The sequence below is a fragment of the Tachypleus tridentatus genome, chromosome 12 (genome assembly GCF_004210375.1).
Source record: "Tachypleus tridentatus isolate NWPU-2018 chromosome 12, ASM421037v1, whole genome shotgun sequence".
Lineage (NCBI taxonomy): Eukaryota > Metazoa > Arthropoda > Merostomata > Xiphosura > Limulidae > Tachypleus > Tachypleus tridentatus.
This window is the reverse complement of record NC_134836.1, coordinates 124,319,407-124,346,154: the sequence shown is the minus strand read 5'-3', so window position 1 is coordinate 124,346,154 and position 26,748 is coordinate 124,319,407. Positions and strand designations below refer to the sequence as shown.

The 26,748-nt window shown below is 32.1% G+C and overlaps 1 protein-coding gene across 9 annotated transcripts; it reads left to right on the top strand.

Moving 5' to 3' along the window:
• Positions 1-24,987, top strand: LOC143234596 (sugar transporter SWEET1-like). 9 transcript variants are annotated; one of them, XM_076472054.1, is made up of 10 exons: positions 1-142; positions 2,350-2,456; positions 6,461-6,538; positions 8,355-8,478; positions 9,922-10,083; positions 11,127-11,246; positions 11,659-11,739; positions 19,263-19,445; positions 21,716-21,752; positions 24,711-24,987. In XM_076472054.1, the coding sequence occupies exons 2-8, from the start codon at positions 2,389-2,391 to the stop codon at positions 19,290-19,292; spliced, it is 663 nt and encodes a 220-aa protein (XP_076328169.1). In that variant the 5' UTR covers positions 1-142; positions 2,350-2,388; the 3' UTR covers positions 19,293-19,445; positions 21,716-21,752; positions 24,711-24,987. The 9 variants fall into 9 exon arrangements, with proteins under 9 accessions (XP_076328169.1, XP_076328174.1, XP_076328168.1 ...); XM_076472053.1 differs by lacking the exon at positions 1-142 and adding an exon at positions 887-1,019; XM_076472055.1 differs by lacking the exon at positions 1-142 and adding an exon at positions 960-998.
• Positions 24,988-26,748: the final 1,761 nt, after the last annotated feature.

The window sequence follows — 26,748 nt, the reverse complement described above, 5'->3', positions numbered from 1 at the left end:
GGCGCAACGAGTCATATAGCAACAGGAGCATCCGTATTTTTGTACGTACAGATAAAAAAAATATTTAGGATCTTCGGTTGATGGATAAATCGTTCTAGCGTTGACACTTGTTGTTGTTGTTGTTTTTTATCATTTTGTTGAGGTATGTGTTTACTATAGGGGAAAAAATATATATTTTTATTTGTTGCATGTATATGAGACACCAGAATTTGATAATTATATTTACTAATTTAGTAAATGTAACTTACAATTTATAACGTCTTAAATTTTATTAAATAATCTCATGGATTCGTAAATTATCGTGTAGGCTTTAAATCGACAAGTATACGTAAAAAAATAAACGTATAAAAAAGGTGAGCATTTCCTAAATAAAATGTACATTATATAAATAAAAGAGGCGATTTAATGAAACAAAAGTGATATTTTAATTATGAATTACATCTCGTAATTCAATAAGAATAATTCTCAGCCAAGTTATAAGTAGTAGAGACATTTACAAACAAATGAGTCGATTCATAATTTACATGGACATTGTCCTGAAAATGTAAGGAACTGCTCTGTTTGTATATTACTAGCTGGAGCACCCGACCGTTGGGTGGGTGAAATACAAACTAATTTGTTACAAGAAGATAAGAGATTGTGCCTATGTTTTTCCGGTAATATAATAAAATATTGAAAATGCAGTAAGAATACATAAAAGTACCAATGTTAAAAAGAAAAGCATATTGTTTTCAGTAATTTTATTAATATGAAATTAGATGAGGGGTTCCCCCCCATGACCTTCCTCGTGTCATTCTGCATCACTATGTCAAGTTTGGTGTTGATTGATCAATAAATGTAAACACACATACGTATTGACGTTTATTTATACAAATTTCACATGAGACTTAAACTTGTGACGTTACATTTGGCGCCTCATATACGTAAGCAATTGGAGACGCTATAAGTAAAAACCATCGCAGTTACTGTACAATTTTGATGTAACGCAGGGAGTATAGGCGTATAGGACTTTCAGTAATGTTAGTTATTTTAAATTTAGTCTAGATATAAGAGTGTATATGTTTAAATTATGGCGTGAAAGCCTTTTCTAAGCTTGACTTGTGACAAGTATAATTAATTACAAGGATGCTTCGCTAGCTTAGAAAAAACATTCACAGTGTTGCTATTAGTATTATTATTAGGTTTGTTAGTGTTATATTTCCAGGTTTCATACCTTGTTCAGCCCTTTAGGACTTTTGCACTACGCTGGCCACATACAACTTAACGTTATTACAAGTTGTAATATTAGTTGTATGTCTTATATAAGCAAAAAAAAAAAACAACAAAAAATACGTCATAGTTGTAGAATTTCAGATTTATAGTGTAAAAGTAGGTATCATTTACCCTTGAAGTTAGCTCTCTTACAAATATGGGGTGTGTTCTTTTAAAACGCACATGTACAAAATGAAACTTGAATTATCAGCAAATAACAGATGGACATTAGATTACTGTAACATGCAGATAGATATTGAATGTTTCTAACATTGAACAATTGGTATCTTTAAGTAGTTAATCCTTGTATTATGTACGAAGTTAAAAGAGTAAAAAAATACATCAATACACATCTCAAATATTATCTCGCACATTCCTACAATATATTTACTTTAAAGACACAAAGGTTTATTTAAAGCAATGTTTTAGATGTATGTGCTTTATTTGAAAAGGCTGGTTTTCTACTATTAAAATTTTATATGGGCTTAGTGGGGGATGGGTGTCTTATTCCAGTCATATATATGTCCATTGCTATGCATTATATATATGTGATTAACTAGTTAATAGCTAGAGTAAATCTTCATGGACCATATCAGCTAGTTACTAGCTAGGTATATTATTATTACAATATATAAAGTAAGTTACCATAGCATGTAGTCATTTTGTCCATAGTTGGACATAAAAAAGCCAGCAAATAAGATAAATAAAAAATTTAGAATTTAAAAATTTGACAGCAATTTGTAAAATAAATAATTGAGGAAACAAGGCTAGAGATGCTATAGACATGATTTACTAAAAAACAAAAACCCCTATTTTGGTTCCCTGCTGTTACCTAGAATTACATTTAGTGGAGTTAGAATAGAGATACATAGTTGAAGTAAATGACTTCACTATTTTCAGTCATATTTTCTCATTACAAATTTTAGTTGCAGGTTTTTAAATCCCTTATTTTTTTATTTATTTTGTTATTACTGGGTTTAATATTTTTCACAAAATTTTAAAGGTTTTAATTTAGTAAGTTGCAGTGTATTTTATCAAGCATGCTTGTTGTGCTCGGAGTATTTGAGAGAAAATATCTAATTAAATGTATCCGGTTAGAATTGATGGGAAAGACTACAACAGGAGAACTTTGAAAAAATGGATTTCAAAACCATCTTGAGAAACGCTGCAACAGTTTGTACAGTTGCAAGTTTTTGTAGCGGAATGTGAGTATTTATTACTGTTGGTATTTTAAGTATCGCAGAATCGTATTCAAACAATTTTCTACATGGTTAATTAAACTTTTTTCCATTAGCCATATTCTAAAGAATTATCTTAAATGTTGATTAACTTGTATTTATTTACATTATTGGAGAGCTTGATGATGTGTTGACAGATAAATGTGTTTGTGAATAATCTGGAGAGTTTGAAATGTGTTCTTTTCTTTTCTGTTAATGCATTATTGTATAAATGGTGTCTCTTTATCACAATTACATACGTTATTGACAAAGAGAGAAAAGTTTATCGTAAGGTTTCTCATTTTATTTTACAAGACTAAAGGAGAACATGAATGTTTTGTTTCTTTTTTTATGATTTATTGTTTATGTTGCTCGTCGACACAGGCTTTTATGGTTGCAACATGATTGTCTAGTTATGGATTGTTTTGAGACATGAGAAGTTTTTTTACATTTGCTCCTAAATTAAAATTGACTAATGTATAACCATATTTACAACTGAGCAGTTGACACGTGGAGCTACAAGTAACACAACTGTCAATGATTTTTAATTTATAAGTAACTGTTAGCATTTTGTGTGGCTTACAGCTTGGTCTTAATTTCTTCTTCTTATAAAGCATGGAAAGTGGTTTAAGATTTTTAGGCAAGATAAATTTTAGTTTTTTTGTGAAGTTGTTTGATAACTCCTTTTCTGTTGCTTTCTTGGTAGCAAGTTGAGTAAGTGCTGTTTAGGCAGATTTGTTGTTTGTTTTAATAAGTTTTAAAATATATCTAAACAAATTCTTAATGTATGTGTTTGGATCTTCAAGTGTTTGGCTTCTGGCAACCAGTCTTGTGTGCTGTGATAACTCTATGAAGGTGATGACAAACCAGTGACAATCCCAAATGCTCCTCATAAATTTTTTCAAGCACATTGTAGAAACTTTGTAGTAATTATTGTAGTCAACAATAAGTGTTTGGTTACAATATTTTTTCAGTCATCAATACTTTCCTTCTCTTCAACTACCAACCTGTGTTTTAGATCCAGATTACAGAGGTCAAGACAGGTGAATCCATGGATATTATTAGGAGAATATCCCCACATTGTGGATCCAGTGATTGTTTCATTTGTCTAAATACAGATCTGGACCCGACCTGGGGAGCAGAAGGGAAGTTTGCATGAATGGAAGAACCACATGGGGTTTTTAATGAAAGTCAAGTTCAGATATTAAGTCTTCCATCTAGCATACTACAGCTACTTGCAACTGTAAATGAAAATTATTCCACAGTTGAAAGAATAAAAATACACTATCTCAAAATAGAAAAAAAAACAAAAAATTTAATAGTACACAATAGTACTATATTCATAGATTCCTCCAAGATGGACACCTGGTTAGTGACACCAGTGTACATTTAAGAATTGAGAACAGAAGTAAAACTGGTGGCTGTGTGTACATCTGATAATTCAGGTTTAGGTAATCACGTGAACGTAACGTGTGATAGAAGAGCTGTAACAAATTTTTTTTAACTTAATTTATCTAGTACTGTATTTGAAAAACTATAATTGCAGTGTTAAAGTTATATGCTAGTGATTTTTAAATAAATTGACAGATTTTAAATGCTTAGAAATTACAACTAAATTGTGTCTTGTTCTAACTTAATATAGACTGCCTTACAGAAGAGCATTCTATTTGTAAAAATAATTTATATGTTTGCTAATGAAGATTTAAACAATTCATCCTGGATACTTGATAGATAGAAATGGGATGGAACAAGATGACTATATTAATTGTGAGATTGATAATTAGAAGGATAAACAGTGATAAACCTCTTGAGTCAGACAGTATTTCCTCAAGGGTCTTGAAGAAAGTTTAGGACTGGATACGTGTTACTATTCCTTTAATAACAGCAGGTGCCAGAAGATATGAAGTTAGCTAATGTTAATCTTCTGAGGTCATTTAAAAACTAAGTCTGTTAGTCATCACTGATTGGTTGTAGGGGGATATTTGAAAGTCTGATGAATGTTTTATTACACAATTATATAACAAAGTTTAAAACTTTGTTTCATAGTTGCCTCACTAATCATTAAACATTCTTTGAAGAGGGTACGGGTGTGAATTCTCTGTATTTGAATTATCAGGAACTACTTGACAAGGTGCTACATAGAATACTTGTAGAAACTTTTCTCTGCAGATGTGGAAGGTAAGTTAGGTAATTAGATAGAAAATTGGCTGGATGGAAGAAATTGGAGAGAGTTTATTCAAACTGGATCAGTGTCACAAGTGATGTACCTCACGGTTTAGTGTATAATCTTTGTTTTTTACTTTCATCAGTTACATAGATAAAGCAATGGTCAATTAATTAATTAGATTTCTTGTGGTATTAAGGTTGTTGGTGCTGATGACTTACAAAAGGATTGATTGTTTACAGAGTTGGTCAAATAAATAGTAGAATTAATTATAATGGTATTAAGGTTGTGGGTGCTGATGACTTGCAAAAGGAATTAGATTGTTTACAGAGATGGTCCAATAAACAGTAGAATTAATTATAATGGGATTAAGGTTGTGGGTGCTGATGACTTGCAAAAGGAATTAGATTGTTTACAGAGATGGTCCAATAAACAGTAGAATTAATTATAATGGGATTAAGGTTGTGGGTGCTGATGACTTGCAAAAGGAATTAGATTGTTTACAGAGATGGTCCAATAAACAGTAGAATTAATTATAATGGTATTTAGGTTGTGGGTGCTGATGACTTGCAAAAGGAATTAGATTGTTTACAGAGATGGTCCAATAAACAGTAGAATTAATTATAATGGTATTTAGGTTGTGGGTGCTGATGACTTGCAAAAGGAATTAGATTGTTTACAGAGTTGGTCCAATAAACAGTAGAATTAATTATAATGGTATTAAGGTTGTGGGTGCTGATGATTTACAAAAGGTGATGCACATGATATATAATTTTAATTATGAATTAATTCTTGATGGTAGTAACTTTAACAAAGAAAGGAATATTAGTGTGATGATTGATCAGTCTTTTAAAGCATCCAAGAAATATGCTGTTGTTAGTGGCAGGAGAAATAGGATTTTAAATTTTATCTACAGAATTGTTGAATACAAAGAGGTTATAATTTCCTTATTTAGATCATCAGCTAAGCCTTATTAGGGTTCCTTACCTCAAGAAAGAAATTGAATTATTTAAAAGGGTTTAAAGAAAGACAACTAGGATGAAACCTGAGATGGAAAGGTGGATATAGGAGGACAGGTTTAAGATCTCTGCAACAGTTTTTCTCTTGAAAAAAGAATAGTTAAAAGAGATGACAGTGTTGACCCATCATCTTTTTTTGTATTTCATGGTGAAAATGGTAAGACGCAAATATAAATCTTGGGATGGCCAGTGTCATCTTAATCAAAGATAGCTTTATTTTTTTTAATGGGTTGATTAGCCTTTAGGAATAAGTTTTTTTTTTTTTCCTTCGAATGTGTTGAATTCAGTTAAACGAAGGGAGGTCACTGAAAGTCTAAGTATTTAAATGCTAAAGGGTGTCTGAGTTTGTTTTACAGTTTAGTGTGAGGGATTGATCAGATGGAACAACAGTCCATTGTTGTCCTCACATTATATGTATACCTTCTGAATGTAATTTAGGTTCTTGAAATTGTTGAATCTCAAAATACATCTGCTATGCAGATGCTTATGTTTATGATGTTGCGCTGTCATTTCATGTGTAATTGTTATATTTAGCGAGTTATTGTGTGTATGATACTTCTATGCATTTTACATCATTGTAAAAAGCTTTATAGATATTTCATGATAAGAATAGTGCACTTGTGCTTGTGAAATCTATTTTAATTAGAATCCGTGAAAAACCATTTGCCCATTCATTTATTAAGCATGTGACCCTAAACTCTATGATTAATGTATGTGACCCAAGGCAAACATTAGTACTGATGTATGAATGTGTAACTCAAGGTAAACCTTAGTATAGATATTTTTGAATTGTCTTTCTTAACATGCAGGTTTGTCTGCCAAAATATTTGGAAAAAGAGATCTACAGTGGACATATCACCATTTCCATTTTTAACAGGAGTTTTATGGTAAGTAAATGTATGCAGTTTATTGAACATGTGACTGTATGTATGTACTACCTCTAGAATGTAGGCACCAAGATGTGGTTTGGAATATGTTGCACATCTGTGGTTATGGAATATATTGCACATCTGTGGTTAGAAAATGTTTGTTGTAGTTACAGAAAATTATCTTTGTACAGGGACAATCCAAAGATATTGTGAGGTCTGCACTCCAGGATATCTGTATACAGTGTGATAATTTTAGCCATGGGTCTGTTATGTGAAAACTGATATAGTGCACATGTCCAAACTATTCCCATAAACTGTTGTTGCCCTTTTGAAGATTTAGGTTGATTTTAAAATTTCATTTTAAAATAGTAATGTTAAACTAATTTTCAATTTGAATAATAAATTTAAAATTATGAATACTGACCAAACATAGATTCAATATTACTGAAAGCACTTAGGTGTCATGATTTGAATTTTAGGCAACTTTGCACCTGTGATTTGTTTAGAGACTTTATATAGCATGTGTTAAATATATCATGTGATGTGACTAGGTCAGATTTTTCTTACTTGTACCTTATTAGGTTTCATACTTTTTTTAAGGTAAAAATAATTATCTGGCTGTTGGATTTTTAAAGAAAAACATGAAACAAGTACATATATTTTTGTTGTTTAATTTATTTAATCAAAATAAGCTTGTTTAGACTCGATACACTTCTTTCAATGAGTTGTAATTTTGTTGATAAGATCTTTAAAGAATTAGACACTTTGATACAGTAACATCTTTGGAGATACCTTCAGTTGATCTTTGGTTTGTACATATTTTTAAACAAATTATAATCTGTAGGGAAAAGATCTGGTGAATGAGGCAAAGTTTCATACTGAAATTCATTTATTATTCATTTAATAGCTGTTCATGTGTTCTAGGTTTTCAAATAGTTGTGATTTCTTATTTTTGTCAAATTATTAAATATTTACTGAATACCTTTCACCATTCTTCTTTTGATGTGAATGTATTCATAAAGAAATTTCTATGGAATACACTTTTATGAAACGGACTTTAGAAGAGACTTCGTGAATACACGGTTAGATATTTATAACAAAACAATAAATGTAGGTTGAGTTACACCTTAAAGAAGTTAAAATTATGCTTCTCTGAACACTCTGGTTCTTCTGGATTAATCTTCATTATGAATTTTAAATCAGAGATGCCTTAAAGTAGAATTTTAAACCTGCAGCTGTATGAAGTTTCTTCTACTTAAAAAACACCTCGTGTATTACCTTCCCAGTGGCTCAGTAGTAAGTGTTTGTTACTTGTATACTGAAATTATATTTTGATACCCTCTGGTGGGCACAACACAAATAACCCATTGTGTTTAATTACAGAAAAATGAACAAACAGAATCTTGTATATTTATATTGTTGTTGGTCTGTTCAGTGGTTCTCAAACATTCGGGGGGATCTTTTGATCATCCCACCTGTTCAGTTCTCTTCTATGGATTTTGACATTGGTGATTTTCAGTTGATGCTCTTGTGCTTACTCTTTGATAACCAATGGTCTAACTCATCTGAGTTCTCATATTAAACTTATAATACACTTATTATAAGGCAGTCTACAGCATACCCCTTCAGTCAGGGGTGTTAATTAGATTCATAAACTTATTTCACTTCACTGTAGACACTTACTAATACTTTGTTTTGTTATATTTAGTTTAAATGTATTTACTTTAACTACGTTATGGAATGTGTTTTTAAACTACGTAAGATAAAATTTGGTAAGTAACGTTTTACTTCAATGTTACATAAGTGACTACTGTAGTATTATTATGTTTTACAGTGGCGTGTTATGGCTCCGTTATGGACTTTTTATTCGAGATTCAGCTGTAATTGTTGTCAATGTGATTGGTCTGACATTCCAGACAATTTATGTGTTGTGGTATTACATCTTCACACTTAACAGGGTGAGTTTGTTGGTATATATAACACTGAATTTTTTAAATAATCAAACTTTATATGTGTCATGAAAGAACTGTGTGTACATTTTTATAGTGTACCGATGTTGTGATTAGTATTGGTGTGTTAAGGTTAAACAAACTTTAAAGATAAATAATTAATTGTAAACAGACCAGTAATGGTCATAGTATGTATTAGGGTAAATACTAACATTTCAGAATTTCATGATAAGGTTATACAGATACCTCTTTAACACGTTAAATTTCCCAACTAGGTTTAAGATTTCTTGTACTTTTTAAAAGTTTTTAATGTTTAAGTTGATTGGTCAACAATTTTGAATGTTTGAAAGGACACCTGATATTTTGTAGATTTCTACTTTTAAAAATAATTTGTACTAAATATTTTATTTACAGTTAAAATATAAAGATTATTATTTTATTATTGAGATTTACATATTAAAGGAGTCATTTGGCAAAGATGTGTTTTTAACACTAGAAACAAAAATAATAATAATAAATATGAAACACAAAGGATAGTGTTATGACGTTGATATTATATCAAAGATTTTTGAACACTTTGTGTTTGTAATTACATGAAATCCATAGACTTGCAAATACAATTGTGATACCCTTGTTATAATTCTGTGAAGAGTTATTGTTTATAAGTATAGTAACAAATACCAAGACCGTAGACAAACAAACTTAAAACTCATTCTAAAGCCAAAATAAAATGCTTATTAAATACATGTATATTTAACTTGTAATTTAATTTGATGTGGTTAATAATATTTACACAGTATTAATAATGTAAACAATCAGTTTTGTACCTTCAAAGAAACTCTCAAATTCACAAAAACGTGTTTTTGTGTGTGTGTCTGAAGGCCATTCCATCTTCTCTTCACCTTCACTCTTAACACTTAAACAGTGGCCATCATCAGTTAATGCTCCTACCTACAACATTCCCACTGTTTAAGGGTTAAACTACATTCGTACGTCTACAGTGATGAACAGTATTTAATGTTAATGAACTATGTGGAACTTAGTTTGTATGAAATTATGTATGTCATGAAGTTATTGTGAACAGTCACTCAATCTGTAAATAAACTTAAAATCTGTGTGTAAGTAGTGTCTAAAATAGTGAATATAGACAAGAGAGGTTGAAACAGTGTACTGGGAGTTGTGCCAACATTGTGGATGAAGATTACTTGTAGGAAGTATCAGCTAAAAAATAGCACTTATACTAGAAGTATGTTTATTGTACCATGAAGCCATATATGTATGTCTTACCAGTTGTATCAAACAGGCCTACACAGAGGGACCCCTGATGGATCATTAGACAAGTGTATGTATGTCTTTATTTATTGGTTATATTAAATGGGTCTACATAGAGACACCTGATGGACACTTCATTAGTGAAGTATATGTATTTTTTTTTTTTTTTTTTCCCCACAGCAAACCCTACATAAACAACTCTTGGGAGTTGCTGTTATTTTACTTGGACTCTTCTATTACCTTGTCTATATCACTAAAGGTAAAGATGAAGCAACATTTGCTTCTGGACTAATGGCCAGTGGAGCAAGCTTGGCATTCTGTGCTGCCCCACTTTCTTCAATGGTAACATTTACAGCTCAGTTTGTCTAATTTGTTTATGTGTTACAGAAATATAATCATTTGGTTAACCTCTATATTTTAATTCCTCATTTCAAATTTCTAGAACATTTTTTTTTTATTTGTAGCAGGAAAGATTGGTTCAAATCTGTGTAAATAAATTATAATTGTAACTTCTGAGAGGTTTTTAAGAACTATTTTTATTGGTCTAGTATTAAGTCTTATTCAGGAGCAACTGAAGAAATCTTAGTTAGAAACATGAGACAAATTATTTGAAAACTGTTCCTGGGTTTTTTTATTAAAAACTTTTCTTCAGACAAGATGTACAAATCTTGAACTTTGTAAGTTAATCTAACAAAAGTCCTTACTTTTCTATCATTATTTCCTAAGTTATTATTATGACACATATTAGCTTCACTTTTCAGAATTAAAAGGACCTGAATATTAGTCAATAGACTCTGTCATCAGAGAGAAGGAACTGTTATTGTTTAGGTGTAAATTGTATAATCACTTTGAATAACATTATTTTAATTTGTTATAAAAAGCAGTTCTGTATTTTTAAATTTGTGAAAAATATAATTTATTTTATTAACATTTTTCATTTATGTTATTAAATACAGGAAATGTCTAAATATTTATTGATAAGACATAAATATCCCAGTTATTAATCACAGCACTAAAGAAACGTGACATTACAGAAAGACATTAATGTGCTTTAGTTGGTGTTTGTTCTGTGTCAATCTGATTTGCTCACTCTGTTAAGTTGTCCTGACTAGTGTTGATATTTAGTGTTAAAGCGATATCTCATTTTTGGTTATTTGCATCAGTATGAAGTTTAAACCTTAAGTTTTTTTGTTTTTTTTTAAGTACATATAAACAGAATTGTCTGAATAAATTGCTGATATTACTTGTAAAGTTTTAGCTTTTACTACTTAATGTTTTGAATATAGAAATTTAAATATTTGGTAGCATGAATTATGTTGTGTTGTTTGATGTATAACAATAGTTGTTTGTGAAGTATTTAAGATGGTGTCTGTTTATTCTTTCAGGCTGAAGTCCTAAAGACACAAAGTGTGAAAATGTTACCTTTTCCAATCATACTGACGACTTTCGTAATGACATCCTTGTGGTTTTTGTATGGCTTTATGTTGAACGACAAGTTTATTCAGGTGAGCACGAGGGTTGTCATTTCTTACACACTGAACGTTTATAAACTGGTGAAATGAAGGTAAATGTAGGTTATTACTGAGAGACTTGCCTGATAAAGGTTTATGGAATGTTTAAAAAAACATTAATTTTTTGTTGAGCTCCTTCATATCACACTGAATGATGATTGGATGAAGATAAAATTTCTGTACTTCATCAGCAAAATAAAAAAAGGTCAAACATATGTGTCAACAGTGACAGTTTGTTTTGTGGACTTTGGTCAGCAATAGTATGAACGTAAATTTTATCATATTTCACCACATGCAACTCTTCTTATATTAATTATTAAATTCTTGACCTTGAATTTTGTTTTTAATGTAAAACAACAACTTAGTATACCAATGTGGAAAAGTAAATACCTGTTAACTGTTCCAGGTACCCAACTTGATAGGTGCCATGCTAGCAGGATTTCAGCTGTTTCTGTTTATCATTTATCCATCTAAAACCAGAACAGATGTAAGTTAAAGCTCCTACACTTGTACTTCTATTTAGTACTTAATTTTTAAACTTCAAGGTAGAAACAGATTTAGTGATACTGTGTCATCAGATGTAATATTTATTATTAATTTCAATGTGTTTCTACAAACTTATGTTTTCACTAAGTAATTTTGATGGTGGTACTATTGGAAGTGATGTTTGTCATACTAAAGATCTATGTAGTAATTTGAGTGATATATTTTGAAGAAATATACCAACAGTTTTGTTTATTTTACTCACACAATGTTCTTGTAGTAATTTGAGTGATATATTTGGAAGAAATATACCAACAGTTTTGTTTATTTTACTTGCACAGTGTTCTGCTTGTAACCTAGACATGTCTATTAACTTCACAATCTCTAATGAATAATAGCTTCATCTCTAAGTTTTTTTTTAATATCTGAGTAGAATTTCAAGCATATGTCTTAGCATCATTTAACCATAAGATTTGTGTATTAAGTGTTTAAGGTGTTTTTGTAGTTTTAAACATTTTTATGATGGATTTTTCAGATAAAAATCTAGCAGAAAATTATCCAGTTAAAACAGGTGTATGTAAAAATACATGTTCATGAATGTTGGGTTTAATAATAAAATATTTATTTTTATTCTTTAATGATACTTTAAATTCATTTGTAGAATTTGAAATAATACTTTAACTGCATGAAACAAAATAACTTTCTTTCTATGTTTGGTTTTAGTACTCAATGAATATATCTAAATATAACGTATGGCCAGGACTTGTACCGCTTTCCAGAGCTAAGACATAAGTGCTGTGGAAATAGTAAAAACTAACTTGGAGTTCGTTAGAACGACTGATGTTACTTTGATCTTACAAATTAATCCTGAGGAGTTAACTGTTTTAGGTAAAATGAAATTGTGACAATACATTTTGCTTATTAGGTTTCATGCAGTTTAACTGTTTACATACCTTGTAAACTTTGAAAAGTTTACTGAGGTTATGGCTAATAGTTCTGTGACTTGGTATATGGGACTGTATGTATCTGCATGTTATAACATAGTTGTTGTTTGGCTGTAAGTGTTTAAATACACTTGTAGGGTTAAATGTGCTGTAGCTAACATCAGTAGATTGGTGCAATCAACGTTCCCTCTAGTTTTTTCAATCAGTAAGTGTGGACCTCCTTGTGTACAAGGGTAGATGCAATGTGCAGATGTGTGCTATCAGTTCTTTTTTGTTACATCACTGACCCTACTGGATCATAAGGCCACTTTGAAATGCTACCAGTTGGTTACTTGGGCTTTAGACCTATTGACTGCCAGGGTCATTAAGGTTCTCGCTGTTACTGTATGTTGGAAAATTAAGTCATGCATCTTGGAGGGAACACTGGTCACAAAGTAACTGTTTAACAAGAGATGTAATTATATTTGTACATATAATAGACTGAAAGTAATAGCTTATAGACTGTTTTTGTCTATTGGCTTCAAAATCATATAAAATGATCAACAAACAAATATTTAGTCAGATGGTTATGTTTACATGTTAACTATTGGTTCAGAGTAATATGATACTTCAATAAAACTACTGCCAGATGGTTACAGTCTCACCATGTTGATTGTTTTAGTGGTAGTTTGTACTAAAATGTTAGTCAGTATCAAGGTTTGATATATAACATTTAAACTAGTTAACGTTATTTCAGTCTAATGACATCTAGCACTGAGTGAGTATGTCCTAGACAGTAACATACAACAATGTGCAGTTGAAATGCCATTATATAGTTCTCAAACTGCAAACCCATTTTAAACTAATTAAGATAGATATGATTTAAAGTATTATTAATTTTGTTATAATTATCACATTTATTAACAACTAACATAGTAGACCAGTTCATGACCATGCTGTTTTTACTGAGTTGTTAAGTTAGTTATAGAAACACAACTCACCACTAACATAAGAATAACTGGGATTTCAAAGTTTTGTGCTTTAATTTGTGCTGGAAGAAGCTGCAGTCTGTTTAAAAAATTGATATGCTTGAATTTGTTTATCCAAGCACATTTATGATTGCTAGAGGTAAAATGTTATAATATTGGATTACTAACCCTAAAACATAGGTAGTTTTACAATTTATATTAGGTAATGTAACAAATAATTATTTTGTTCAGACCAATTTTACATACCTTGTGGTTTCTTTGTTGTTGTTTTTTAATTTGGCACAAAGCTACAGGAGGGCTATTTGTTCTAGCTGTTTGTAATTTAGCAGTGTAAGACTAGAGGGAAGGTAGCTAGACATAACCACCCACAGTCAATTCTTGGGATACACTCTTACCAACAAATAATGGGATTGGCCATTACTTTATAATGCTCCCATGGCTGAAAGGGCAAGCATGTTTGGTGTGACCATACCTATTGAAAGGAAATTGTAGTTTTGGAGATTAAAATGTTGCCTACCACAAGCCTTCAAGCAGGTGCAGTTCATCCAAGAATCACCACTAGTAAATTTAAACATTTATTAATTACACATCTGTTGATCAACATACAACCTTTTAAAATTCTGTACTAAAAAAATCAATAAACCATTGATTTGATCCTGGTAATGATTCACATTATGTTGATCAGTTTTGTGTTTAGATTAATTCTATATAACCACTGAATTGAGTAAGGCTTAGCAGATAATATGATTTGTACTTTAAGGCTGTAGCTGTACCTTAAGAGTAATGGTGAAACCCGAGCATTAAATCGGATGTAGTTCTTCAGTAGTTGACTCGCTTCTTTCCTTCTTGTGTGTCCATTTAAAACTAAGTACAGAGCTGCATTGCATGGCCAAAAGTATGTGGACACCCTTCTAATTAGTGAGTTTGGTTACTTCAGCTATACCCATTGCTAACAGGTTTATAAATTCAACTATACAACCATGAAATCTTCATAAACAAACATTGGCAGTAGAATGGATCATACTAAAGAACTCGGTGACTTTCATCGTGGCACTATCATAGGATGCCACCTTTCCAACAAATCAGGTTGTCAAATTTCTGCCCTGCTAGAGCTGTCCTGGCCAACTGTAAGTGCTGTTATTGTGAAGTGTAAACATCTAGGAGCATGAATGGGACTGTTGAGTGCTGAAGCTCGTAGCGAGTAAAAATTGTCTGTTCAAGTTGCAACGCTCACTACCGAGTTCCAAACTGCCTCTGTAAACAACGTCAGAACAAGATCTGTTTGTTGGAAGCTTCATGAAATTGGTTTCTATGGCCAAGCAGCTGCACACAAGCTTAAGATTTACCATGTGCACATCACCATTGGACTCTGGAAAAGTGGAAACATGTTCTCTGGAGTGATGAATTACCTTCTGGCAGTCGGAGAGACGAATGTGAGTTCGGTGGATGCCAGTAGAACACTACCTGCTTGAATGCCTAGTGCCAACTGTAAAGTTTTGTGGAGGAGGAATAATGGTCTGGGGCTGTTTTCATGGTTTGGACTAGGTTCTTTAGTTCCAGTGAATGAAAATCTTAATACTACAGCATACAATAACATTTTAGAGAATTGTGTGCCTCCAACTTTGTGGCAACAGTTTGGGGAAAATCCTTTTTTGTTTCAGCATGACAATACCCCTGTGCACAAAATTAAGTACATAAAGACGTGGTTTGTCGAGGTTGGTGTGGAAGACCTTGACTGGTCTGCACAGAGCCCTGACTTCAACAACATCAAACACCTTTGGGATGAATTGGAATGCCAGTCCTTCTCGCTCAACATCAGTGCCTGACCTCATTTTGCTCTTGTGGTTGAATAGGAGAAAGTCCCTGCAGCCATTTTCTAAAATCTAGTAAAAGGCCTTCCTAGAAGAGTGGAGGCTTTTATAGCAGCAAAGGAGGGACCAACTCCATATTAATGCCCATGGCTTTGGAATGAAATGTTCAACAAACACATATGGGTTTGATGGCCAGGTGTCCACATACTTTTGGCCATGTAGTGTATGTTCATATAGTCCTTATGTACCTTTATGCAAAAATAATAAACTTAGAAACCCAATATTCAATCAAACCAGAGCAAAGAGCAGCCAACAGTTTGTAAGAGATTCTGTTGGTTTCTCTCAAGTTTATCAGTTCAACCGATTGTTGTGCACAAATATTTCTTGTGCACAGTTACTTTTTTAAAATTGTATATTAGAAAATAAACAAGAAATTTAAGGAAGTACAATAAGCCATTTACAGTGGGAGAAAAATAAAATACAACCTGGTGTAAAGCGTAGTTAGTTATTATGTAGTGTAAAGCATAGTTGGTTGGTTATTATGTTTTACTGATTTTTATTCTGTCTCCTCACTTTAGAATTAAACTATGAAATAAAAATGTTTGTTCAGATTGTTGTAACGTAATCATTGATTGTGTATTGTGTGTACGTTGGATTGTCGGTGATCGAACACCTGTTGAGATTGTGTATTGTGTGTACGTTGAATTGTTGGCAAACGAACACCTGTTGAGATTGTTGTAACATAATCATTGATTGTGTATTGTGTGTATGTTGAATTGTTGGCAAACGAACGCCTGTTGAGATTGTTGTAACGTAATCATTGATTGTGTATTGTGTGTATGTTGAATTGTTGGCAAACGAACGCCTGTTGAGATTGTTGTAACGTAATCATTGATTGTGTATTGTGTGTATGTTGAATTGTTGGCAAACGAACGCCTGTTGAGACTGTTGTAACGTAATCATTGACTGTGTATTGTGTGTATGTTGAATTGTTGGCAAACGAACGCCTGTTGAGATTGTTGTAACGTAATCATTGATTGTGTATTGTGTGTATGTTGAATTGTTGGCAAACGAACGCCTTTTGAGACTGTTGTAACGTAATCATTGATTGTGTATTGTGTGTATGTTGAATTGTTGGCAAACGAACGCATGTTGAGACTGTTGTAACGTAATCATTGATTGTGTATTGTGTGTATGTTGAATTGTTGGCAAACGAACGCCTGTTGAGATTGTTGTAACGTAATCATTGATTGTGTATTGTGTGTATGTTGAATTGTTGGCAAACGAACGCCTGTTTAGATTGTTGTAACGTAATCATTGATTGTGTATTGTGTGTATGTTGAATTGTTGGCAAACGAACGCCTGTTGAGACTGTTGTAACGTAATCATTGATTGTGTATTGTGTGTATGTTGAATTGTTGGCAAACGAACGCCTGTTGAGATTGTTGTAACGTAATCATTGATTGTGTATTGTGTGTATGTTGAATTGTTGGCAAACGAACGCCTGTTGAGACTGTTGTAACGTAATCATTGACTGTGTATTGTGTGTATGTTGAATTGTTGGCAAAACGAACGCCTGTTGAGATTGTTGTAACGTAATCATTGATTGTGTATTGTGTGTATGTTGAATTGTTGGCAAACGAACGCCTGTTTAGATTGTTGTAATGTAATCATTGATTGTTTATTGTGTGTATGTTGAATTGTTGGCAAACGAACGCCTGTTGAGATTGTTGTAACGTAATCATTGATTGTGTATTGTGTGTATGTTGAATTGTTGGCAAACGAACGCCTGTTGAGATTGTTGTAACGTAATCATTGATTGTGTATTGTGTGTATGTTGAATTGTTGGCAAACGAACGCCTTTTGAGACTGTTGTAACGTAATCATTGATTGTGTATTGTGTGTATGTTGAATTGTTGGCAAACGAACGCATGTTGAGACTGTTGTAATGTAATCATTGATTGTGTATTGTGTGTATGTTGAATTGTTGGCAAACGAACGCATGTTGAGACTGTTGTAATGTAATCATTGACTGTGTATTGTGTGTATGTTGAATTGTTGGCAAACGAACGCCTGTTGAGATTGTTGTAACGTAATCATTGATTGTGTATTGTGTGTATGTTGAATTGTTGGCAAACGAACGCCTGTTTAGATTGTTGTAATGTAATCATTGATTGTTTATTGTGTGTATGTTGAATTGTTGGCAAACGAACGCCTGTTGAGATTGTTGTAACGTAATCATTGATTGTGTATTGTGTGTATGTTGAATTGTTGGCAAACGAAGCGCCTGTTGAGATTGTTGTAACGTAATCATTGATTGTGTATTGTGTGTATGTTGAATTGTTGGCAAACGAACGCCTGTTGAGACTGTTGTAACGTAATCATTGATTGTGTATTGTGTGTATGTTGAATTGTTGGCAAACGAACGCCTTTTGAGACTGTTGTAACGTAATCATTGATTGTGTATTGTGTGTATGTTGAATTGTTGGCAAACGAACGCATGTTGAGACTGTTGTAACGTAATCATTGATTGTGTATTGTGTGTATGTTGAATTGTTGGCAAACGAACGCCTGTTGAGATTGTTGTAACGTAATCATTGATTGTGTGTATGTTGAATTGTTGGCAAACGAACGCCTGTTTAGATTGTTGTAATGTAATCATTGATTGTTTATTGTGTGTATGTTGAATTGTTGGCAAACGAACGCCTGTTGAGATTGTTGTAACGTAATCATTGATTGTGTATTGTGTGTATGTTGAATTGTTGGCAAACGAACGCCTGTTGAGATTGTTGTAACGTAATCATTGATTGTGTATTGTGTGTATGTTGAATTGTTGGCAAACGAACGCCTGTTGAGATTGTTGTAACGTAATCATTGAGTGTGTTGTTGTTTAAAACAAATAATGAACAAGTGAAAGTTTTCTTAGGTTATTGTTAAAAAAACTGTTAATTATTAAATTGTATATTGGTAACGAAGTATAAATTATATACAAGTTACAAATTATATTTTGCAAACTGTTTCAAGATAAATTGCTATAAAATGTAACCGTGACTGTTTACTTAATTGAGGTATTCACTTCATTTCTCGAGTTATAGGACAGGCACTTGTGGAGTATTATAGTATCTTAAATTTTGTTGTAGGATACTAAAGGTGGGCTAAAGTATATGTTGTAAGGGTTCCATTTTAATGAAAATTAAAACTCAGAATAATAACTGGTGTATTTTTAAATGACTCTCTTTCAACTGACTTTATCATAATTTCTAAACCTTAATAATATAACAAAGTGCATCAGACTGTGAAAAAATTGTTTACTGGATGTGTAAAGATGTGCTTTGTTCACTATAGAATTATTAGAGATGTTTGCAGAATTATAATAAATGAATGTTGAATTAAGTCAACATTTTTCTGGCATTACTTTTACAGTAATAATCACCAGGAGGAGACACATTATGTAATGGAACGAGGACACATGTTAGTTGTTGTTTTCAGAAATAAACTGATTCTATATAGCATCACTTTTAATGGTTGGTTGATGCAAAGTAAACTTAATAAGCATAAAGCTTTTAGTTCCAACCTCATCTAGTGATAAAATTGGGTCTTGGACTGATATCATCCCATGAAGAACAGTATGTTATTGTGTAATTAGTGATGAATGAATGTTGTATTTTTAATTATCACGTTCACAGTTTCTTCTAATTATTTGCTGGATACGCTGTTGCTCATGTTTTACTAATGTTATAAGTTCTGTCCACATGTAGAAGTTCATGTCATTATCATGTTCAACTAATTTCTTTCTTATTCTAGCATGAAAAAGATTCACCTGGTATAGCATGACTCGTTTCTTTTATGGCATCTTGTTTTCGTACCAGCCACCATGTAAATAATGAATGTTCCATCGTAGTCATCATGCTAACCACTAATGCTGACAGTGTTCTCCATACATTGTAAAGTTAAAATCCATGCACAAGGGTTTGCTCCACCACATAGGTAAGTGAGATCCAAAAACACATTTATGAAACTGTAAACTTTGAAATGCTCGACTTACTGTGTGGTGGAGAATATTTTTCTTTTTTATTTGATTTCTGATTAACCTAATTGTAGACTTAATTCCATGGTGGTTGGGAATGTTATGTATTGGTATTCACTAGAATACTTTTATACTGTAGTTGTTCTAGATTTTGTGTTTAGCTTTTCTTGAAAGTTACAGCATGTGGTCTGTCTGTGTTCTGGCTAGTTCTTTATAACAACTAAAGCTCTTGTCTACATTTGTATGTTTGTTGAACTAATACAGGAAAACATTTGGAAGTTGGTGCACATTACATAAAATTAACAGATGTTTATTGTATGGACAGGAAATCCACTATGTACTCTAAATAAAAGTCCAGACATGCATCTTTTAGAGTTATGGTATTTTGACTGCTTGTGTAGTCATCTGTTATAACGCTAGACGACAGTGATGACCACGTAAATGGTAGAAACTATCATAATGTAAATAACCCACTCGAAAACTGTCTCTGTTGTTTTATTTAGATGTTTGTCTAATTCTGCATGTTCAGGTTATGGTGGTTTTATTACGTGTGATGATAAGTTTTTCTTTTAAGAATTTATTTTCTTTTTATTTCTGTAATATTTATTAACATCTGCCACAGGAGCCATTCTAGAATCTTAATGTTGATTAAAAACAATTCTGGAAAGTCTTTGGTTATTTTGATTATATTGAAAGAAGACCTTTAGCATTGTTTTTTGAAGTCTAGGTCACTGGACCTGACCTGAGACCATCAGAACCAGCATGGAGAAGTTAACTGAAAGTTAAATCATGTAACAATGAAAAGTGTTTGAACTGTTCTAGATGTGATGGTGAACATCTTGTTGTAACTGTAGTTATTAAACTAATCCATGGGTCCAGGCTGGATGATAGAAGAACTTGTTTGAATATAATCCCAGTAGATTTAATATACCAGCTCAATCGTAGAATCATCACTTCATTGACAGAGAACCTCAAAAAGATAGACACAATAACATTGTTAAATTTTCAGAAAGGAGGACTGGAACTAATAGTTTCAGTGAAGTCCAGCGATACACTGTTGAAGTGAAAGCAGATACAATACTGCATATTTAGTGATTCTTAAGTTACAAATGTCATTTTTGCAATGAAGCCTCTATATTTAAAGGATGGTATAAATATGGTACGGTACCGCCGTGGGATAAGCCATATAGATTTCCTCGTGTTATATTTTCATTAATATTTTAGTACCAAGCTTCATGTGTATAGACGTATCTAATAACTATACATTACTACATTAGTATTGAATTCAATGACTCCCACTTCTTCACAATAATAAATTATTGTAAGCAGATTTACAAAAAAAATGTTTTTAATGTTTGAGATTTAATTTTATACAATAATGAAATAATTATACAAAATATTAAAATGTAACGAGATGTAATTTAAGAAGTATAGTGGTTTTCGTGAATCATGATTTCCAGAAGTATTATAAAATAAATAAGACAAACTGTTAACGTGAAGATGACCTCACAATGTTGCTCTGCACTTTATTTTGAAGTTTTAATACCAACCGTCTTCAGAACAAATTTTTACTTCAGCTTGGTTCCTTGTCATCATATATATATAAAAATTATTTTGCGTACTCTGACACATTTCAAAACTTTAACTAAATTATTAATTTATAGAAATTCTCTACTATTTAGTAACAAACGGAATTAACTAGTCGTTTGAATTGCATTTAGGGTCTTTATTTTCAATTATTAAAAAAAATTTTTTTTAGAATTGGTTGACATGTTTGTGTTTAGTCACCTGATAAAATTAAAGCAGAATGTGAAAAGGTCTGTTTAGGTACAGTTTTATGTATTACAGTCATTTGTGTAGAATAAAGTTAATTCCAAAAATGTCTTGCAACCATTAAAATAAACAAGTGTAAATCTAAATTTATTATCCATAGCCTTTTTTCAATCCGAATCAAAGATATAATGAAAATAGGTTTTGATCCAGTTTGAAAATGAAAGTGTATATGGAAGGTTTGTGATATATGATTGTTGTAATAAAGTCATATGACTTCTTTGTATCAAAGAGCTAAATCCCCACTTTGCTTTATGACCTAAAGGTAGTAGATATACATTGTAAATGAATAATGAAAGATTTCTAATTTTTAAACACTAGAGATTTTAGATTTTTTGAGTTCATCTAATTTCCTTTACAACAAAAACCTCAAAGTTTGTTTTTTTTCTGAATATTTCAGTAATCACTTGAAGTTTTTAAATGAACTAGAATGGAATGTAAGTATGTTTGTCATTTTATAGTAATATACTAGTGATGTGCACGATTTATTCGTCAACGTTGTCTGAGAAGTCTATTTTTATATTGAGCATTGGTTTTTGTAACCACAACCTCTTAAGTTTTTTGAACCTCACTGTATGCAAGGTTTAACCAGTCTATCATATGAAACATCTATCATGATAACTCACTGTATGCAAGGTTTAACCAGTCTATCATATGAAACATCTATCATGATAACTGCAACTTTATGCAAGGTTTAACCAGTCTATCATATGAAACATCTATCATGATAACTCACTGTATGCAAGGTTTAACCAGTCTATCATATGAAACATCTATCATGATAACTACAACTTTATGCAAGGTTTAACCAGTCTATCATATGAAACATCTATCATGATAACTCACTGTATGCAAGGTTTAACCAGTCTATCATATGAAACATCTATCATGATAACTCACTGTATGCAAGGTTTAACCAGTCTATCATATGAAACATCTATCATGATAACTCACTGTATGCAATGTTTAACCAGTCTATCATATGAAACATCTATCATGATAACTCACTGTATGCAAGGTTTAACCAGTCTATCATATGAAACATCCATCATGATAACTACAACTTTATGCAGTATGCAAGGTTTAACCAGTCTATCATATGAAACATCTATCATGATAACTCACTGTATGCAAGGTTTAACCAGTCTATCATATGAAACATCTATCATGATAACTCACTGTATGCAAGGTTTAACCAGTCTATCATATGAAACATCTATCATGATAACTCACTGTATGCAAGGTTTAACCAGTCTATCATATGAAACATCTATCATGATAACTCACTGTATGCAAGGTTTAACCAGTCTATCATATGAAACATCTATCATGATAACTCACTGTATGCAAGGTTTAACCAGTCTATCATATGAAACATCTATCATGATAACTCACTGTATGCAAGGTTTAACCAGTCTATCATATGAAACATCTATCATGATAACTCACTGTATGCAAGGTTTAACCAGTCTATCATATGAAACATCTATCATGATAACTCACTGTATGCAAGGTTTAACCAGTCTATCATATGAAACATCTATCATGATAACTCACTGTATGCAAGGTTTAACCAGTCTATCATATGAAACATCTATCATGATAACTCACTGTATGCAAGGTTTAACCAGTCTATCATATGAAACATCTATCATGATACCTCACTGTATGCAAGGTTTAACCAGTCTATCATATGAAACATCTATCATGATACCTCACTGTATGCAAGGTTTAACCAGTCTATCATATGAAACATCTATCATGATAACTCACTGTATGCAAGGTTTAACCAGTCTATCATATGAAACATCTATCATGATACCTCACTGTATGCAAGGTTTAACCAGTCTACCATATGAAACATCTATCATGATAACTCACTGTATGCAAGGTTTAACCAGTCTACCATATGAAACATCTATCATGATAACTCACTGTATGCAAGGTTTAACCAGTCTATCATATGAAACATCTATCATGATAACTCGCTGTATGCAAGGTTTAACCAGTCTATCATATGAAACATCTATCATGATAACTACAACTTTATGCAGTATGCAAGGTTTAACCAGTCTATCATATGAAACATCTATCATGATACCTCACTGTATGCAAGGTTTAACCAGTCTATCATATGAAACATCTATCATGATACCTCACTGTATGCAAGGTTTAACCAGTCTATCATATGAAACATCTATCATGATAACTCACTGTATGCAAGGTTTAACCAGTCTATCATATGAAACATCTATCATGATACCTCACTGTATGCAAGGTTTAACCAGTCTATCATATGAAACATCTATCATGATAACTCACTGTATGCAAGGTTTAACCAGTCTATCATATGAAACATCTATCATGATAACTCACTGTATGCAAGGTTTAACCAGTCTATCATATGAAACATCTATCATGATAACTCACTGTATGCAATGTTTAACCAGTCTATCATATGAAACATCTATCATGATAACTCACTGTATGCAAGGTTTAACCAGTCTATCATATGAAACATCCATCATGATAACTACAACTTTATGCAAGGTTTAACCAGTCTATCATATGAAACATCCATCATGATAACTACAACTTTATGCAGTATGCAAGGTTTAACCAGTCTATCATATGAAACATCTATCATGATAACTCACTGTATGCAAGGTTTAACCAGTCTATCATATGAAACATCTATCATGATACCTCACTGTATGCAAGGTTTAACCAGTCTATCATATGAAACATCTATCATGATAACTCACTGTATGCAAGGTTTAACCAGTCTATCATATGAAACATCTATCATGATACCTCACTGTATGCAAGGTTTAACCAGTCTATCATATGAAACATCTATCATGATAACTCACTGTATGCAAGGTTTAACCAGTCTATCATATGAAACATCTATCATGATACCTCACTGTATGCAAGGTTTAACCAGTCTATCATATGAAACATCTATCATGATAACTCACTGTATGCAAGGTTTAACCAGTCTATCATATGAAACATCTATCATGATAACTCACTGTATGCAAGGTTTAACCAGTCTATCATATGAAACATCTATCATGATAACTCACTGTATGCAAGGTTTAACCAGTCTATCATATGAAACATCTATCATGATAACTCGCTGTATGCAAGGTTTAACCAGTCTATCATATGAAACATCTATCATGATAACTACAACTTTATGAAACTCGTACCAAACAGCTGTCTGTTTTTATGTTGTATTTCTGTTCTAAATTTATGTATTAAGTGAACAGTGATGTGTTGAATCAGTTGGAAATAGCTTGTAATTTATTTATTATAAGTCTACAGGAGTTAGACAGGAATGTGAAATGATTTGAGTCATAGATGTAATATATATATTTTTTTTTTATCAGAAACTCTGAGGCTTGGGGTCCATGTGAAACTTCTCTCTATACATGTAGGCCATGCCATTATATTAGGGGCTTTTTTCAGTGTTTACCAAAGTGTTTTACACTCCTCTACAAATAAAACTGAAATTGTATTTTTCAAAGTGTCCTTTTTTTTTTTAATAGCAGTTGTGTCAGTTGTATGAACTTGTTTTAAATTCATATTTGCTATAAATGTTCCATATGCCTTATATCAAACTACATAAAAATGAAATACACTGAATAAATTGGTTATTAAAACTTGTACAGTGAAGTGTGCTCTGTTAACAGAAGAGAAATAAAGTCTCAGATATTTATAGTTTTGTTTTACGATTGAACAGGAAGCATAACTTTGGAGATTCTTTACACAGTGTTATATGGCAGTTTTATAAATATTAAGAAACAAGCTGGTGGGCCTCCATGTGTAAGATCATTTGATTTTGCAACATTTCCTTTTAGAACCTGACATATTGTTGGAAAGTGCTGTATTAATTTTGAAACTCCCTTGTTCAGATTATTTATACTGAGTGTTGTAAACCACAACATGATTTGACATGTGGTCCATGCTGGGAGTGAGTTGTGACAACTAGGAATGCAATTTTTGTTTTTAAATACAGGGTTGAAATGATACTAAAGCAGCTTGTCACCGACCAGATGGCCAAGCGAGAACAATGGTTTAGAACAATATCAAATGTTTGAAAAAAGCAAAGGTAACACAAGTTAGTATAATTCATATACAGTTTTTGTCAAGTAAGCTTGCAATACTTACTTCTGAATAGACCAAAAATAAACTGTGACGTGTAATACTTTTCCTTTGCCTTGCCGTGTGGTAATCTTTATCAGTGTGGTTAACATGCAGGGTATTGGGTTGAAAGGTCTCTGGTTCAAGTCATGTTATTCTGCTGAATGTACTCTGTTCCCACAGCTATTGGGAAGTAATAACTTAGAACCAAGAGTGACTGGTTACTCTTCATTTGGCCAGTTGTTTTGATTTAAAGATGGCTTGTATCTGTACTGGTCATTTAAGTCAAAATGGAATGATTTGCAGATAGATCTCACTTTTTATATATGTATATGGGGACGGCACACCCCTCATTGTAGTATGTGTTCCAACTGTTTTTATTACGGGTCTAAGACACTTCTGAAGCAATAAATCATTGAAAAATACAGTAGATCAAGTTATTAACTTTTTTTTAAAGTTAATTGCGAAATTAAACTGATGACCTAATTTAAATTATCCATTTGATGGAAACAACATGGAGATGTTACATGATGCTAGCAGATCAAAAACATTTTTTCTACGGTTAGGTATAATCTTTTTATGTTCACTGGAAAATGGCCAGAACATTAAATAACTTGACAGCAGGATTGGAAAAACCAACTTCAGGTGACTAACGCTGCTGTTCTAACTACCCGTTAGTCATCCTGGGGAGTTGTTATTACAATTTTTCTGCATGTCTTTTAACACTTTTATTAATTTACCTTTTGATACTGGCCATAATGACAAATAACCCGGAATCAGGACTGGAAAGGCCAACTTCAGGTGACTGACTGTGGTTCTTGAATTTACCTGTTAGTCTTCCTGGCGGGTTATGATCATGACCATTATGCTAGAGAAAGTCCTTTACAACTTCTCTTACTCTGTTTTCTCTCTTAACATTGTAGACTAGGTGTCAACATTGGGTTTATGATTTTTATGTTTTTCAATGCTGTTTTGTTTTACCTTCATTTCCTTTTTATGAATTTTACTACATTTAATTTATTTTTACCTTTTTAACGGATGTTTGGCACAGATAGCCAAGCTGCTTTGTGCCATAAAACACTAAATCAACCAACCAACCAACCAACCAATCTTTTATGTTCTTTCTGAGCTGTGGCTCATCTACCAGATTTTGTGTGTATTTTAATTTAGTCATTTCTTACCAAAATGTTAGTGAGCTCTAATTTTAACTGTCCACACACACACACACACACACACACACATGCTTACTTATATTTTCTTACTTGATTTTTGTAAACATTGTTA

Bases quoted from the DNA above. Each gene is read 5' to 3' on its own strand.
- LOC143234596 (XM_076472054.1), top strand. From the start codon at position 2,389: ATGGATTTCAAAACCATCTTGAGAAACGCTGCAACAGTTTGTACAGTT. The intron at 8,479-9,921 runs GTGAGTTTGTTG...TTTTCCCCACAG, and splicing joins ACATCTTCACACTTAACAGG to CAAACCCTACATAAACAACT. The intron at 10,084-11,126 runs GTAACATTTACA...TTATTCTTTCAG, and splicing joins CTGCCCCACTTTCTTCAATG to GCTGAAGTCCTAAAGACACA.